The 18,603-nt window shown below is 43.6% G+C and overlaps 1 protein-coding gene across 4 annotated transcripts in view; it reads left to right on the top strand.

Annotated features, from left to right (window-relative positions):
- LOC145340854 (unconventional myosin-VIIa-like) overlaps window positions 1-18,603 on the top strand; it is a 183,212-nt gene that overhangs the window by 42,079 nt on the left and 122,530 nt on the right. For all 4 annotated transcript variants that reach the window (XM_080185314.1, XM_080185315.1, XM_080185313.1 and 1 more), the window contains 5 exons: window positions 4,947-5,060; window positions 6,338-6,491; window positions 8,245-8,321; window positions 9,948-10,067; window positions 12,502-12,644. In XM_080185314.1, coding sequence (XP_080041440.1) covers window positions 4,947-5,060; window positions 6,338-6,491; window positions 8,245-8,321; window positions 9,948-10,067; window positions 12,502-12,644 — 608 coding nt within the window. The remainder of the gene's footprint in view (window positions 1-4,946; window positions 5,061-6,337; window positions 6,492-8,244; window positions 8,322-9,947; window positions 10,068-12,501; window positions 12,645-18,603) is intronic.

Genomic DNA, 18,603 nt, shown 5'->3' with positions numbered 1-18,603 from the left:
CTATCCAGGCGGCTTACTCACTGATTCCCATCTGGCCTGTCAATCCTTTTTTTACAAGGGAATTCGCTTGGAAAAAAGGAATATTGAAGAATCCAGGGATCAACAGGAGAGTTGGGTTCGCCTTCAAGGTTCAATGGTGACAAATATCAGACATTTGGGCCAGATGAGAATTTCTGTGAGAACATTTACTGGTTCTCTATCTCTCCTGCAGAATCAATTGAGAAGTCACTGTCAACAGTTTAGTGCATCATTCCTTGGCTGCTTGGAGCCAGGCTTCAATAAGACTTCCTATTCCACAGTTGGACCACCTTTGTATTTAACAGTCATGTCATGCTTGGTTATCAAGCGATGGTACTGTGTACCAGCTGTAAAGTCAAAGAGTGGAAAGGAAAGCTTTTTCTATTTGTCCAAGGCACTGGTCACATGGAGTCACAATGCTGGGGTGTTTGCTAGTGTCCTGTACACTGGGGAATTTGGTCAACTCCTAGATTCCAGCTGCTTTGGATCAGCAGAGATCTGCAATCACAGTTACTGCAGTGTGCTGCATGATGGCTGGTTACAGTCAAACATGGAAACATAGACATAGAAAATAGAAGCAGCAAAAAGCAACTTGTTTCTTTAAGCCTGCATCGCCATTTGTTACAATCATGACTGATCATTCAACACAATACCCTACTACCCCCATATTCTTTGATCTCCTTTGCCCCAAAAGCTATACTAATTCCTCCTTGAAATTACACAAAGTTTTGGCCTCAACTGTTTTCTGCAGTGTGAAGAAATTTCTCTTCATCTCAGTCATAAAAGGTTTGCCCCTTATCTTCAGATTGCGACCCCTGGTTCTGGACTTCCCCACCATTGGGAACATCTTTTCTACACCTGCCTGTTTAGTCCTGTTAGAATGTTATAGGTTTCTATCAGATCCACCCCAGTCCCCTCATACTTTTCAACTCTAGAGAGAGTCAATCTCACCTCATACATCAGTTCTGCCATCCCTGGAATCAGTCTGGGAAACATTGGCTACACTCCCTCTAGAACATCCATCCTCAGACAAGGAGACCAAAATTGTGTGCATTATCCAGGTGTGGCTTCACCAAGAACATGTATAATTGTAGCAAGACATCCCTGCTCCTGTACTCAAATCCTCTCGCTATGGAGGCCAACGCTCCATTCGTCTTCTTCACCGCCTGCTGTACCTGCATGCTTACATTCAGTGACTGGTGTACGAGGGCACCAAGGTCTAATTGCACATTCCCCTCTCTCATGGTTCTAGTATGCAGTGGACAAAGCTTACTTTGACCTCCCGTAAATGTGTTTCCTCTGGATGAGCAGAGGCTAAAACCTCTGACGGAGATGTTGAGCAGAGAATCGTATTCAGTGAGGAAGTGGCAAGTAGAGACTGCTTGAGGATTGTCCTCTTAATGGTTAGACACTTGTATCGCCATATGCTCTAGATTGGTACCCTGACTCTCACTTACTTTGCTGTGAGTTTGAATTCATGGGACATGGGTTTAAACTCATGGGACATTGGCACCAGTATTGGGGAAGATGGAACCTGTTCAGATGGGATGGTCTTCGTCTGAATTGTGCTGGGACCAGAGTCCTGGCAAATTGTATAACTAGGACTGTAGAAAGGGCTTTAAACTAAATGGAGGAGGGGGGGGGTGGGGTTCAGGGATATGGGGAATTACAAAATCAAAGGTAAAGGAGAGGGTATGAGTGCAGGTTAATGATGAGGACATTTGACTAGTTAAAGGAGTCGAGGGCTCAGGAGAGGTTAGTAACGTTTCCAGACCATGTAATAGGACAGAGAATGCAGAAGGTGGTAGGAATCTAACCTCAGGCAGACTAAAAAGGGTGACAAACACGAGAAGGGAGGTGGTCAACGCAGTGCAGGGAGATGGTCTGGGGAAGAATAACCAGTTTGCGACAGGTAGGGACAGAGCATGCAATCAAAAGAATGCAGTAACAAATCAGGTCCAGACAAAAGCTAGCACAAAGACACTTTACCTGAATGCACGTAGCATTGGAAACAAAGAAAATGAGTTGATGGCACAAATCAGTACAAATGGGTATGATCTTGTGGCCATTACAGAAACATGGTTGCAGGGTGACCGGGACTGGGAACTGAATATCCAGGGGTATCAGACATTTCGGAAGGATAGACAGGAAGACAATGGAGGTGGGGTAGCTCTGTTAATTAAGGATAAAATCAGGGCAGTAGTGAGAGATGATATAGGCTCTAAGGAGCAAAATGTGTAATCGATGTGGGTGGAGATAAGGAATAGTAAGGGGAGAAGGTCACTGGTGGGCGTAGTCTATAGGCCCCCAAACAATAACTTCGAGGTGAGGTGGGCTATAAACAAGTAAATAATGGATGTGTGCAAAAACGGAACAGCAATAGTCATGGGGGATTTTAACCTGCATATCGATTGGTTGACTCAAGTTGGATGCGGTGGACTTGAGGAAGAGTTCTTAGAATGCTGTCGGGATAGTTTCCTCGAACGGTATGTTACAGAACGTACGAGGGAACGAGTTATCTTGGATCTGGTCCTGTGTAATGAAACAGGTAAAATTAAAGATCTTCTTGTGAGGGATCCTCTTGGGATGAGTGATCACAATATGGTTGAATTTCTAATACAGATGGAGGGTGAGAAAGTAGGGTCCCAAACCGGTGTCCTCTGCTTGAACCGAGGGGAGTACGATAGGATGAGGGCAGAATTGGCTAACATAGACTGGGAGCACAGACTAGTTGGTAGGACAGCTGAGGAACAGTGGAGGATTTTTAAGGAGATTTTTCTCAATACTCAGCAAAAATACATTCCGGTGATAAAGAAGGAATGTAAGAAAAGGGATAACCAGCCATGAATAACTAAGGAAATAAAGGAGAGTATTAAATTAAAAAGCAATGCGTACAAAGTGGCCAAAACTAGTGGGGAATTAGAAGATTGGGAAAGCTTTAAAAAACAACAAAGAACAACTAAGAAAGCGATAAAGAAAGGAAAGATAGATTATGAAACTAAACTAGCACAAAATATAAAGACTGATAGTAAAAGTTTTTACAAATATATAAAAAAGAAAAGAGTGGCTAAAGTAAATGTTGGGCCCTTAGAAGACGAGAAGGGGGATTTAATAATGGGAAACGAGGAAATGGCTGAGGCCTTAAACAAGATTTTTGTGTCGATCGTCATGTTAGAGGACACAAATAGCTTAACGAAAATTGATGGTCGTGGGACTGTAGGGCGTGAGTTCTTTAAAACAATTATTATTACTAAAGAAGTAGTGCTTGGTAGGCTAATGGGACTAAAGGTAGACAAGTCCCTGGGCCCGGATGGAATGCATCCCAGGGTACTCAAAGAAATGGCAGAAGTAATAGCAGATGCATTAGTTGTAATTTATCAAAATTTGCTGGACTCTGGGGAGATGCCAGCTGAATGGGAAACAGCTCATGTAATGCCATTGTTTAAAAAAGGAAGTAGACAAAAGGTGGATAACTATAGGCCGGTTAGCTTAACGTCCGTAGCTGGGAAAATGCTGGAATCCATCATTAAAGAAGAAATAACGGACACCTGGAAAGGAATGGTTCGATCAAACAGACACAGCATGGATTCATGAAACGGAAGTCGTGTTTGATGAACTTACTGGATTTTTATGAAGATGTGACTAGTGTGGTTGACAGAGGGGAACCAGTGGATGTGGTGTTTTTAGATTTCCAGAAGGCGTTCGATAAGGTGCCTCACAAAAGGTTACTGCAAAAGATTAAGGTACACGGAGTTGGAGGTAAAGTGTTAGCGTGGATTGAGGATTGGTTATCTAACAGGAAGCAGAGAGTTGGAATAAATGGGTGCTTTTCTGGTTGGCAGTTGGTGACTAGTGTCGTGCCGCAGGGATCGGTGCTGGGGCCGCAACTGTTTACCATATACATAGACGGTCTGGAGGAGGGGACCGAGTGTAGGATAACAAAGTTTGCTGATGACACAAAGATGACTGAGAAAGTGAATTGCTTGGAGGATGTGGAAAGTCTGCAGAGAGATTTGGATAGGCTAAGTGAGTGGGCGAGGATCTGGCAGATGGAGTATAACGTTGGTAAGTGTGAGGTTATCCATTTTGGAAGGAATAATAGTAAAATGGACTATTATTTAAATGGTGAAAAATTACAACATGTTACGGTGCAGAGGGACCTGGGGGTCCTTGTGCATGAGTTGCAAAAACTCAGTCTGCAGGCGCAGCAGATGATCAAGAAGGCGAATGGAATGTTGGCCTTTATCACGAGGGGGATGGAGTATAAAAGCAGGGAGGTCTTGCTGCAATTGTACAAGGTGCTGGTGAGGCCACAACTAGAGTACTGTGTGCAATTTTGGTCCTCTTATTTGCGAAAGGATATATTGGCCTTGGAGGGAGTATAGAGAAGGTTAACCAGTTTGATACCAGAGATGAGGGGGTTAGCTTATGAGGAGAGAATGAGTAGATTGGGCTTGTACTTGTTGGAGTTTCAAAGGCTGAGGGGAGATCTTATAGAGACGTATAAGATAATGAAGGGGGTAGACAGGGTAGAGGCAGAGAGATTATTTCCACTTAGAAAAGAAACAAGAACTAGAGGACACAGCCTTAAAATAAGGGGGAGTCAATTTGGAACAGAGTTGAAGAGGAACTTCTTCTCTCAGAGGGTAGTGAATCTTTGGAATTCTCTGCCTGTTGAAGCAGTAGAGGCTACCTTGCTGAATATATTTAAGTCACGGGTAGGTAGGTTTCTGATAGACAGGGGAATTATGGGTTATGGGGAGCAGGTGGGAGAGTGGAACTGATCCACTTCAGATCAGCCATGATCTTATTGAATGGCGGGGCAGGCTCGAGGGGCTAGATGGCCTACTCCTGCTCCTATTTCTTATGTTCTTATGTAGGTGCTTCTACTAATTGTTGTTTTGTGTATTGTTTTCTGTCACTCTCAGGCTCTAGATGAGAGGAACTACCACATATTCTACAGTATGCTGCTGGGGATGAACGCAGAGCAGAAAAAGCTCCTCAGTTTAGGCACGGCACATGAATATGACTATCTGACCAAGGTGAGATATATTGTACCAGAACACCACTGCCTCCATTGTTACACGAAGCAGTATCACACTGAAACAGTGATACTGGTCAAGACCAGCTCTTACATTGATTTACAATGATGTACGGGACACATTAGGTATAAAAGCTGCCTTGTTATTCCTCCGGTTAATTACTCATGGTATGCTAAACTCTGAAGGATTAAAACTTGTGGACAAATTGAACTTGTAAGGACAGGAGTCAAGGCTAATTAGAATGATAGGTTAGGAATCCTGCAGTGAGTAAATTACTGCCTGACTCCTGAAAGCCTATCCACACTCCATCGGGCACAAGTCGGCAGTGTGATTAAATACTTCCACTTGCTTGGATGAGTGCAACTCCAATAAGAATCAAGAGGCTCAATACCATCCAGGACAAAGCAGCCTGCTTGATTGCTACCTCTTCCACAAACATTCAATTCCTTCACCACTGCTGTACTGTGTCAGCATGTGTACCATCTACAAGATGCACTGCAGAAACTCACCAAGATTCCTTCATCAGCGCCTTCCAACCTCTCAACCACTAGCATGTAGAATGACAAGGGCAGCAGATACCTGGGAACCTGGAGATTCCTCTCCGAACCACTCACCATCCTGATTTGGAAATACATCACCGTTCCTTCACTGTCACTGGGTCGGAATCCCGGAATTCCCTTCCTAACAGTGCAATGAGTGTACCTTCACCTCAGGGAATGTAGCGATTCAAGGTGGCAGATCGCCACCACCTTCTCAAGGGCAACTAGGAACGGGCAATAAATGCTGGTCTAGTCTGTGATGCCCACACACTCTAAATGAATTTAAAAAACTGATAGGTCCATTAACAAATTGACCCTTTTACTCAAAGAGAGGAGCTTCACCAAATTAATCTTCTGTTTAAATAGGATTCCTCCAAAATTAATCTCCTATTTAAACAAGATTCCTCCAAAATTAATCTCCTGTTTAAACACTTTTTCTCTGAAATTAACCTGATATTTAATTAGTACTCTTCCACAATCAGATAGTGTAAATAGGATGACAGATTCTTCTCTAGTTTGATTAATGAAATGTGGAGAGCAAGGCACTCCTTCAGCATAAATCGTATGAAATGCATGCTCACAATTTTTCAAATGGAACTCCCCAGTTGGTCCAATGACACCAATGGTCGGTTGGAGTTCATAGGGAGGTCAAAATTCTCTCACCATTTCCTTTATGGTATGGTGGTTGATTGGGGCAATCATGTTTAAGATCAGTTACATGTGACTTTGTTTTTACAGGGTAACTGTACAAGTTGTGATGGACATGATGATGTAAAACACTATGCTGACATTTGCTCAGCCATGAAAATTTTGATGTTCACAGACAATGACCAATGGGAAATCAGCAAGCTATTGGCTACCATTCTGCATTTGGGCAACCTACATTTCCAAGGTAAAAGTGAGACTGGAGAGAGCAACACACAATGTATTCAGATTAGTGCATCGACTAACCTAATCATAACTATAGACAGCTATCTGGATCGGCAAGTTGTATCTCATGAATCTCTTCATAAAGTCCTAGAGGGAAAAGTTGCTTCAACAGTGCAGCCTGAGCCGAATGCCCTCTTTTGTATGTCTGTTACAATTTAATTTCCCACACTAACCATCCATATAATCATTCTTGGTGAAACCACTTAATGCCAATGTTTTGGATTTGCCGTACGCTCATTTCACACTGCGGTGTCATAGTCAGAAAATTATCATACATTTTCATCAGATTACATTTCAGAGGTGACTCCGTCTGAACCCGCAACCCCACTTCATCTTTGTCAGTATCTTCTTCTTAAGGTGTAACATCCTGAACTGCTCCCAGACCTCAAGGTATGGCTTATCAAGGCTTTATATAGCTGAAACTGACTTCGAGCCCCTTGTATTCTAGTCTTCCAAATATCAAGGCTAGTGCTCCATTAACTTTTTTTGCTTCTTTTCTGCACCTGTTCATGACTTTTAATGATCCATGTAACTAGAAACCAAACTTGACAGGGTGAACGTGGAAACCGTTTTGTAGTTTAATGTAGTTCAATGGGGGAATACTTGAGTGATAGTTATCAAACATATAGCTGACAAAGTTGTGGAGCTGATTGCCACATGAAACAGATAGCATCAACTTACACTTGGAGGGGAGGGAATAATGGCTTCAATTCTCTGCCCACAGCGCCATGATCTTCACCACAGATAGGACAAGGAGGCAGGTCCCAAATCCACTCAAACCAGAACACGGAATCGAACCCCCTGCTGTTGGCACCAAACTGGTCCACACCAGCCTCCCAGCCAACTGAGCCAGCCAACGAGTCTGAGTTTCATACTTCCAGGCATGTTGTAGTCTGGAGATATGGTCAGTGATGATAGAGGCTCCAATTTCTCTCCATCACATGGCAAACCAGGAATCCCTCCCACTCGGCATTGATGTGTGTTGGAAGGATTTGCAGTTTAATACACAACCTATTGAGTAATGAGTGCACCTTCCTATGACATTAAGTCCTGAAGTGGGACTCGAACCTGAGCTTCTGTCTCAGGGACAGGGAGGCCACCCAGTGCACCATGAGATCTCATCTTGGAGACAGTGTAGGAAGAGATCATTAGAGTCGGAGGAGACTCACGTAGAGTGTAATCACTAGCATGGACTCAGTTGGGTTACTGTCTTGTACATTTAATGTAAGCTTTCAATACTGCGTTGTCAACCTGGACCTTGTGCTCAAGTATTTGGAGTTGGATTGAAGAAGATGGCCAGGGAACACTGCATTCCTGATGCATTTGGAAATTTAACTCCACATGAACCAATGCAGAAAAGCCTGGCGCAACTAGGTTTGGGTCTACTTAAATGCAGAAGTCACGGCTTGAAGGTACTAAGACACAATCATAGAATAAAAAGTTGGTTATTCCCATTCGCCTGCCCTTCCTCATAGCCCTTCAAATTTTTCTCTTCAAACACTTATCTAATTCCCTTTGGTACATCATAATGGAATCTGCCTCCACTCTCAGGTGGTGCCTTCCAGATACTAACTACCCACTGCTTGAAAAGATTTTTCCTCATGTTGGTCCTTTTGCCAATCACCTTAAATCGGTGTCTTCTGGTCCCTGATCCTTCTAACAATGAGAACAATTCCTCCATATCAATTCTGTATTGACCTGCTATTCCCTTACAGCTGCTGTGTACGATAACTTGGATTGCTGTGAACTTTTGAAGTCAAGTCATCTCTCCATGGCAACAAAGTTGCTTGAGGTAAATAAAACTGTCCCCATTAAATTAGTCGCAGGACTTAATGACAGCGTTTCCAGAGTCAATAGTGTCAATTATGGTATGTTGGGGCTGTGGTATGGGAAGGTAATGGAGAAAGGGAATGGAATTAGCTCCAATTGTCAGAGAGTTGCCCAACTTCACTGTCCCTCTCCCCTGCTCTCCCCCAGCAATCCTGAATGTTTGCTGGTCCCAGAGTGTCCCTTGAAATGCAATCAATTGCAGTCAATGGACTGAAATTAGAGACCGGGTTTGCTCCATCCCTTTAAATGCCAAATTGTTCCACAAAAGCATCAAATTAGTTGGCAAGCAAAGACTGACTGGTGTTGGACACCACAATGGCCACATTGCTTAAACACTTCATCCGGCATCTTCCCTCATTCCAACCACCAATAAGAAGCAAATATACTCTGGGAAATTTCTCCTTCATCTTCAGATGAGCAAGATTCATACAGCCATTGAAATCCTACTGTGCAGAAGAAGGCCATTCGGCCCAACAGGTCTGCACTGACCATAATTCCACCCAGGCCATTTTCCCGTAACCCCACATATTTACCCTGCTAATCTGAGTTAATTTAGCATGGCCAATCAACCTAACCCGTACATCTTTGGATTGTGGGAGGAAACAGGTGCACCCAGATGAAACCCATGCAGACATTGGGAGAATGTGCAAACTCCACACAGACAGTGACCCGAGGCTGGAATTGAGCCCGGGCCCCTGGCCTGTTGCCCACCACCATGCCACCCACTACTGTGCCACCGTGCCGCCCAGAAGAAGCCAGCCTAGGAGAACATATTGATCAAAATGTAGTCAGTGAAGTAGTTCTGGGATGTTGAGGAGATGTAAGGACTGCAACCCAGGTTGTGGTCAACCTCGAGAATCTTCGCCTTTTCAAATGTCAATGCAACAGCAGATATCGTTTTCCTTGGTAGTGTTATCATGTGCCAAGCTGCAGAATGGGAAGCCACGTGGGATGGGATTAAGCCATAGTTTATCAGGAAGACAGGCTACTTACTCGCTGTGGCATGTTTATCAAGTGGTTGTAGTGAAATACTGGCTAGCCTTACCTTGACCGAACTTCTCAGATCATTCAACTGCTTTCTTATCCGTACTCACAACCTTGACTGATTGACTCAAATGTTCATCAGCTCATACTCTGCAGAGTATAAAGTAGAAATGTTGATCTGGGACCCAAGCAGGCCTACTATCCCTCTCTGGAGTTTTTATCAAATAATTTCCAAAACAGCACCAGAAATTGGTCAGCCAGGTGATGAAATAAATTGGAACTTCCACCATCAAGCAGTCATATAAGAAGCAGCAGCAGCTTTTGTGCATTACAGCACATCCCTGCACCGTCCCCTCCCCTCTCCCCATTTCCCACTGATAGATTCTGTCAGGACTCTATCTGAATGCTTAATGAGGTTGATTTTGAGAAATCCCCTGAGCCCTCCCGTTAGTGAACTCTCAGCTTGCTGATGTCAGGAGTATTCACTCTCGTTCTTCTGACGTGGGTCAATGATGAGGTCTGACGTTACATTTTGAGTGTGTACTGACGGGCTACCTTCCTGTTTTGAGGTGTGTGAATAACTTGGTATCTCTCGATGCTGCAGGTGAACTCACTGGAACTGGAGAAAGCAATGACCAATAAATCCATGGTAATCAGAGGGGAGAGTGTAACCACCCCAGTGAGCAAAGCACAGGCAGCCGGTAGCCGGGATGCATTGGTGAAGGTGAGACAATAAAGGAATAAGCTTTACCTGTCAATGTTATTGTCATTGTTCCAAATAAATACATTAACCCTAACCAGGGGAATCTAGGGGAATCTATATCCATGCTGAAGTGTTGATTCCTTACTAAAGCAACATTCTACATCCACTGGCCAACCATGCGTCCACTCTTACTGAATGAAAGCTGGCTGTTTTATAATGACAGCTGCATCATCTCCACTTGTGGCCACATGCACACTTCCAGTGGTTCTAGGACAGTAATCAGGAACAGGAGTGGGCTACTTGACCCCTGATACATATTCCACCCTTCAATTAGATCATGGCTGATCTGCAACCTAAATCTCCCTTAGCTCCATGTTCCTTTGGTTAACAGAAACCTGCCACTCGCAGATTTAAAGTCAGCAATTAATCTCGCATCAGCTGCTACTTCAGGAAGACAGTTCCAAGTATCTACCATTCTTTGTGCATAAATGTATTTCCTCCTTTCATTCCTGAAGCTCCTGGCTATAATGTCCCCATGTCCTACCCCTGATGTTAACATTCTGGTAAATCTAAGGTGCGCAGCCACTGAGGCCAATATAACCTTCTAAGGTGTGGTGTGCAGAACTGCTCCCGGTAACTCCAAGTGTGGGTCTGACCAGGGAATCATGACTCCTGCTCCTTTGTGATCCAGTCCTCTAGATATAAAGCCAGCAGTCCATGAGCCTTTTTGATTACTTTCTGTATTTACTGACGACATTTTAATGTTCTGTGTACCTTGACAGTCGAGACTCTTTGGATCTCCAGCAATTCTACCTTTCCACCATTTAGATAATATTCCATTCTTCCTCCTTTGTTCCAAAGTGAAGGATCTCATATGTGCCTGGATTGAAACCCATTCCCCACAGTTTTTGCCTATTGACTTAATCAATAAATTTTATGTTGCCATCTCCAATGCTGGCCAGCTGTCTGCCTATGTGTCATTCAGCAGACCTAGTGATGTGGCTCCCTAATTTGCTAACAAGTACAGGGAATACTTGAGACCCTAACGCAGATCTCTGCAGGACACCACTTTGTCACATCCTGCTGATAAGAGCACCTCCCAGTTACCCCTACTCTCTGCCTCCAGTTGTTCAGGGGGAAGATGGTGGTGGTTTGGTAATACCTCTGGACTAGTAATCCTCTGGTGATGTAAGGTTGACATGATGTGGGTATGCCGGCGTTGGACTGGCGTAAACACAGTGAAAAGTCTGACAACACCAGGTTTTAGTCCAACCTATTTATTTGATAATATACTCATATTATATATTATCAAATATTATATTATCAAATAAATAGGTTGGACTAAAACCTGGTGTTGTCAGACTTTTCACGATGTAAGGTTGAACCAGCTGATTTAATTTAAATCAATTAATTGAAAGCTAGTCTCAGTAACGGTGAGCATGAAACTTTCATCAATCATTATTGTAAAAACCCATTGGATTCACTAATGTCCTGCTGGAGGAAAAAGTTTGCCACCCTTCCCATGTCTAGCCTACATGTGACTCTAGATCCACAATAATGTGGTTGACTCTTAACTGCCTCTCTGAAATGGTCTAGCACGTCACTCAGTTCAAGGGCAATTAGTAATAGGCAATGAATGCTGCTCTTGCCAGCAAACTCCCCCATTCCATGAAAAAATAAGTTTAAAAAAATAGTCAGTTTCCGAACCAGATCAGTAATTTGCCTCAATTTCGCAAGCTTCAACTTCACTTAACAGTCTCTTATGGGGAACTTTAGCAAATGCCTTCTGGACATCCATATAACTAATCATCATTGTCCTATCCACCATTTTAATCATTTCTTCAAAAAATTCAATCATGGTTATCAAACATGACCTGCCCTTTATAAATCAATGCTGCGTCTCTCTGATCAGCTGAATATTTTCAAGGCGTTGAGTCACTTTATCCTTAATTACAAACTTTAGTAATTTCCTGACAATAGCTGTTAGACTAATTGGCTTGTAATTCCCTGGACTCCATCTCTAATTTCTTTGAATAGCTGAGTGATGTATGCAATTTTCCAGTCTAAAAGAAAAACTCCCAAACTGAAAGAATTTTGAAAAGTTATTGTTCGGTCATCTATAATATTCTTCCATTAAAACTCTGAGACGAAAACCATCTGGTCCAGAGTTTAGTCATTCTTAAACCAGAGAATGATGGTATTCTATAGTCCCTACCACTACCCTCACTACAACCAATTACTTTTCTTAATGTGGACTTCAAAGGGTGGATTTTCCTGATTCCATCCCAACTTCCTCCTGTTGCCATGACCAGAACCCATTGCTAGGAATGGGAATTATCTTGCCATGTGTTCATGCTGAGGTGCCAACCAACCAATGTATTTAGTATATAGTCTTTTCCCTTGCAACCTCCAAATGCATCTTTAGTATAACAAAGCATCTGATCGTTTTAATTAGGGGATATATGACCATCTCTTCGTGTGGATTGTGGATAAAATTAACACCGTGATTAACAAACTCTCTACCGACAATCTGGGAAAAGTTTACAGTTCGATCGGGTTACTGGATATCTTTGGTTTTGAGAACTTCAATTCAAACAGGTATCTAATCTCTTTTCAATATTTGACTTGAGGCAGACATTTACTTAGTTTTATGTTTTGATTCATGCATAAGGACAGCTATACCTCTCCAGCGTCTTCTATCAGTGAGAGACTTTATTGAAAGGACAACCTACAGTGGCTTGCCTCATGGTGAAGTCACATGGCTATGGCATGCCAAATGTGTCAGTCTCACTGGCTACACCAGCAGAAGCCTGACAAGTATCTCTCTCAGACCTGTCAGGCCTCTGCTGGTTGCGATTGCACATGTGCCGCCACAGACATCTGCACATGTACAATGGTGCCTTTTGCTGCTGGAGGCTTGCTGGTGAATTAAGCCCCTCACCCTTCCCATACAGGCAAGGAATGGTTTAAGTCATTTTTGCTGCGCTGAGTGGATAAGATACTGGATTTGAACTCGCCCAAAAAGTGGAGCAGAAACTCTCCCGTTTTCCCACCTGTCCTGAACTTAGAATGTTTTTGGTAGGATCAACCCCATAGTCTTTAAATGTGTAGGTCTCTTAATGGAATGCTTTTGCACTGACATTGACTATTTGTTTGGGGGATGTTCCTGGGCCTGAGAGTGTCGTTTTTGTGGTCCTTGTTGCCTTGGTGATTGCTGTTGCTCCACTGTGGTTGTTGGGAACATGTAGACCTCTGGGATTGGTAGTAGTTGTGTACTCAGTTGGTGAGATCCCTTCTCCCTGACTGCTGTGAAAGAACAGCTTCACTAGTTATTGGATAGGTCTGTGGTTCCAGTGATACATTTGGTTGTTTGGTTGTTCACTTCCACTGTGTACAATCAAGAGGACAATTTCTTTATGCGTGTGGCAAGTTTTCACATGGGCTGACTCCTGTTGAGAGGGTTAAAATTTTGCATCCTGATTGAGTCTCCAATGTTCAACTCAGGCAATAATTTGGCAGTCTTGTCAAAATGAAATTTGTCTCTCTGCTGTTTCACCTTGATATTTTCAGTCCCACCTGTTACCACTTCTGGTTTCAGCAGCTGTTTTGCTGTTGGCAGAGTAGTTTGCATGTGATAGTAGTCTCTGGACAGGACTATTTTCCACGCCTGCAGTCAGTGTGTTTCTCTACTATAGGATTGCTTTGTATATGTCAGTGCCACATTTGTTTGATTCCTTGATGAATCCTTTGGTGGGTTTTCACTGTTGCCTCTGCCTTTCCATCAACTGATGATAGTGCAAAGATGGGTGTGTAGTACTGAATTTCCCAATCCTTTGTGAATCAGCTGAGTTCTTCATTTGTGAACTGAGGGCCATTGTCACTGATCACAATGTCTGGAATGTCATACCAACTGATGTGTGCTTTCAAGCATTCTACTATAACTCCTGTCATCGTTAAAGTTAGTTGGCCTACCTTCCAGTAGTCAGAAAAGTAGTCGACGCTGACAAGATAATCAATTTCTAACAAAGTGAATAGTCCACTTCCAATTTCATCCAGTGTCTAACTGGGATGTTATGAATCATCAATTGTTATCCAGCTTGTTTAGCTTGGTATTTGCACCACACTGAGTTCAGTTTCAATGCTCATGTTTGGCCAATAGAGCACTTCTCTTGCCTTTCTCTGAATAAAGTAAATTCCTTGATCACTTGCATGGATGTGCTTCAACATCTCTCCTCTCCTCTCCTTCATGGTGCTGACGCTATTTTCTTTGTATAAGATGCTATAATGGGCTGTCAATTCATCTATGTGTCCCCAACATGTTCTTGTAATCACAGATGTTGTCAGGCCCCCTTTCATCACTGGTTCTGCAGCATTTGGAGAGTTGCATCTCGTTGGGTAGGTTGTTTGATTTGATCGAGGCACTTGTCTGTCTGGTCCATGTCTCTGTCAGCTGATGACTTTCACAACATGTCGAGCTGCTACTTCATAGTGGGGAGGCAATAGCATAGTGATATTGTCCCTGAGCTAATAATCGAGAGTCGCATTTGACTCCCACCACAGCAGGTGATTAAATTTGAATTTGATGAAAATCTGGAAGTAGAAGTATAATGATGACCATGTAACCATTGTCAATTGTTGTAAAAATCCATCTGGTTCACTAATGTCCTTTAGGAAAGGAAATCTGCCGTGCTTACCTAGTCTGGTCCACGTGTGACTCCGGACCCACAGCAGTATGGTTGACTCTTAAATACCCTCAGGGATGGGCAATAAAAGGGTAAGGGGTTTGGATGGAGAGGAGTTTGTTAGGCGTGTTCAGGAGGGTCAGTATGTGGATAAGCCTACAAGAGGAGAGGCTGTACTCGACCTGGTATTGGCTAATGAACCTGGACAGGTATTAGATCTCTCAGTGGGAGGGCATTTTGGGGATAGTGATCATAAATCTACCTCCTTTACATTAGCATTGGAGAGAGATAGGATCAGGCAAGCTAGGAAAGTGTTTATCTGGAGTAAGGGGAAATATGAAGCCATCACGCAGGAAATTAGAGACGTAAATTGGAAGGAGGTCTTCTCGGGGAAATGTACCGAAGTAAGGTGGCAGATTTTCAAGGAATGTTTGTCTGGAGCTCTGCATGACAATGTTCTGATGAGACAGGGAGGTTATGGCAGGTTACAGGAACTATGGTGCACGAAAGTTGTAACAAATTTAGTCAAAAAGAAAAGAAAAGTGTACAAAAGGTTCAGGGAGCTAGGTAACGTTAGGGATCTAGAGGAGTATATGGCTTGTAGGAAGGAACTTAAGAAGGAAATTAGGAGAGCCAGAAGGGGTCATGAGAAGGCCTTGGCAGGTAAGATTAAGGAAAACCCTAAGCCGTTCTACAAGTATGTGAAGAGTAAAAGGATGAGATGCGAAGGAATAGGACCTATAAAATGTGACGGTGGGAAAGTTTGCATAGAACCGGTAGAAATAGCAGAGATGCTTAATGAATACTTTACTTTGGTATTCATGGTGGAAAAAGATCTTGGTGGCTGTAGTGCAGGTTTGCTGCGGACTGAAAAGCTTGAGTGTGTTGACATTAAGAAAGAGGATGTGTTGGAGCTTTTGAATAGCATCAAGATAGGTAAGTCGCCAGGACCGGGTGAGATGTACCCCAGGTTACTGTGGGAGGCAAGGGAAGAGATTGCAGAGCCTCTGGCGATGATCTTTGCATCATTGATGGAGACAGGAGAGGTTCTGGAGGATTGGAGGATTGCGGATGTGGTTCCTATATTCAAGAAAGGGAATAGATGTACCCCAGGAAATTATCGACCAGTGAATCTAACATCAGTGGTTGGTAAGTTGATGGAGAAGATCCTGAGAGACAGGATTTATGAACATTTAGAGAAGTATAGTATGATCAAAAGTAGTCAGCACAGCTTTGTTAAAGGCAGATCATGTCTCATGAGCCTGGTTGAGTTTTTTGAAAATGTGACTAAACACATTGACGAAGGAGGAGCAGTGGATGTGGTTTATATGGACTTCAGCAAGGCATTTGATAAGGTCCCACATGCAAAGCTTATTGAGAAAGTGAGGGGGCATGGGATCCAAGGGGATGTTGCTTTGTGGATCCAGAACTGGCTTGCCTGCAGAAGGCAGAGAATGGTTGTGGATGGGTCTTTTTCTGCACAGAGGTCGGTCACCAGTGGAGTGCCCCAGGGATCTGTTCTGGGACCCTTGCTGTTTGTTATTTTCATAAATGACCTGGATGAGGAAGTGCAGGGATGGGTTGGTAGGTTTGCTGATGACATAAAGGAGGTGTTGTGGATAGTTTGAAGGGATGTCAGAAGTTGCAGCGTGTCATAGATAGGATGCAAGACTGGGCGGAGAAGTGGCAGAATGGACTTCAACCTGGATAAATGTGTAGTGGTACATTTTGGCAGGTCCATTGGGATGAAGGAATATAATATTAAGGGTAAGACTCTTAGCAGTGTGGAAGATCAGAAGGGTCTTGGGGTCCAGGTTCAAAGGACTCTCAAATCGGCTTCGCAGGTAGAGGATGTGGTTAAGAAGGCATATGGTGTACTGGCCTTCATCAATCGAGGAATTGAGCTTAGGAGTCGGAGGATAATGCTGCAGCTTTATAAGACCCTGGTCAGACCCCACTTGGAGTACCATGCTCAGTTCTGGTCGCCTCATTACAGGAAGGATATGGAAGCCATTGAAAGGGTGCAGAGGAGATTTACAAGGATGTTACCTGGATTGGGTGGCATGCCTTATGAGGATAGGTTGAGAGAGCTCGATCTTTTCTCCTTAGAGAGATAATGAGAGGGGACCTGACAGAGGTGTATAAGATGATGAGAGGTATTGATCAGGTGGGCTCTCAGAGGCTTTCCCCAGGGCTGAAATGGTTGCCACGAGAGGTCACAGGTTTAACGGACAGAGGAGATATTGGGGTAGGCTTTTCACTCAGAGAGTGGTGGGTGAGTGGAATCGGCTGCCGTCGGTGGTGGTGGAGGCAAATTCGATAGGGTCTTTTTAAGAGACTTCTGGATGAGTACATGGGACTTAATAGGATTGAGGGTTATAGGTAAGCCTAGTAGGTAGCGATAAGATCGGCGCAACTTGTGGGCCGAAGGGCCTGTTTGTGCTGTAGTTTTTCTATGATTCTAAAAGCTGGCCCAGTCAACGATGCACACATCCCATGAATGAATAGAAAACAAACTGGAAGATTTCATACTCTGTTGTAGCATCCTCAACTTTCTACATGGGGAATGCTGCACTCAACAGCATGTCAGTGAAGTACATCTGTTTTCCTTGCCTGTATGTCACATCCAGATAATATCACTAGCCTTGGGTGACTGTCTGTGTGGAGTTTGCATGTTCTCCCTGTGTCTGTGTGGGTTTCCTCCCACTGCTCTCGTTTCTTCCCACAGTCCAAAGATGAGCGAGTTAGGTTGATTGGCCATGCTAAACTTGCCCCTTGGTGTCAAGGGGACTAATAGGGTATACCTGTGCAGTTATGGGCTTAGGGCCTGGATGAGATTGTTGTCAGTGTGGGGTTAATGGGATGAATAGCCTCTTTCTGCACTGTAGGGATTCTATAATTCTATGATTCTGTGAGTTCAACACTGGCATTCAACATTGGCTGGTTGAATTTGGTGAGTGCTGTTTCTTGTTCTGTTCCCCAATACCACTGCACATCCTTGGCAGTGAGCTTGCATAATGGCCCACACTCTGATGACCAACTGGGCTAAACCTTTGCCAAATAGAAATTTCTATTGCACCTGCAGTGCAATAGAATACCTAGCAACAAGAAGAGGAATTAGCTTGACAGAAGGGTTTTATTAAGGGGACCTGCTCCATTGTGGAAAATAAAATACCTGCATTTACCTAGGGGGCAGACTTTCTGCCCTCTTTCTCAGAAGTGGGAAAGACAAAGGGGGCAGAGAATCGAGCGGGAGACCCAAAATGGCTTTTAGGTCAGCGCAACTTCCACGCTCGATTGACCCTGCCCTGTGGCTGGAAAAGTCGGCGGCACAGCTGGTGGGCTACATTCCATTTTACCTGCCCAAACTGTCACTTTGTCAAAAAAGACAACATTTCGCTGCCCACAGTCTTTCTTCATGTCCTCTGAGTGTCCCAATGCATTTCACAACCAACGGGGAATATAATCTTGGTTGTAATATAGGAAACTCAGCAGCCACTTTACGTAGGCAAGATCCCGCAAACAGCAATGAGATAATGACCAGGTAATACTTGAATGATTTTGATTGAGAGATGAACATTTGTCAGGATTCTGGGGGAATTTCCCTTCTTCTCATCAAAATGTGCCATGGGATTTTTTTTATGCACCTGACAAGGCTGACAGGTTAACATCACATTCAAGAGACTGCACTTCCTATAGTGCATTACTCCCTTAGTACTACAGTGGGTGCGTTGGCTTGGACTTTGTGCTCAAGTCTCTGGAGTGGAGTTTGAACTCAGAACCTCCTGCCCCGAGCGTGAGAGCCTTATCAGTTCAGCCAGGCATCCATCCAAACCACAAATCCTATTGTTTTCTTACAGCCTTCTGGAGAATGG

Source organism: Carcharhinus amblyrhynchos, chromosome 3, assembly GCF_965287045.1.
Source record: "Carcharhinus amblyrhynchos chromosome 3, sCarAmb.v2.hapA, whole genome shotgun sequence".
In the NCBI taxonomy this organism is placed as follows: Eukaryota; Metazoa; Chordata; class Chondrichthyes; order Carcharhiniformes; family Carcharhinidae; genus Carcharhinus; species Carcharhinus amblyrhynchos.
This window is presented reverse-complemented; position numbering and strand designations above follow the sequence as displayed.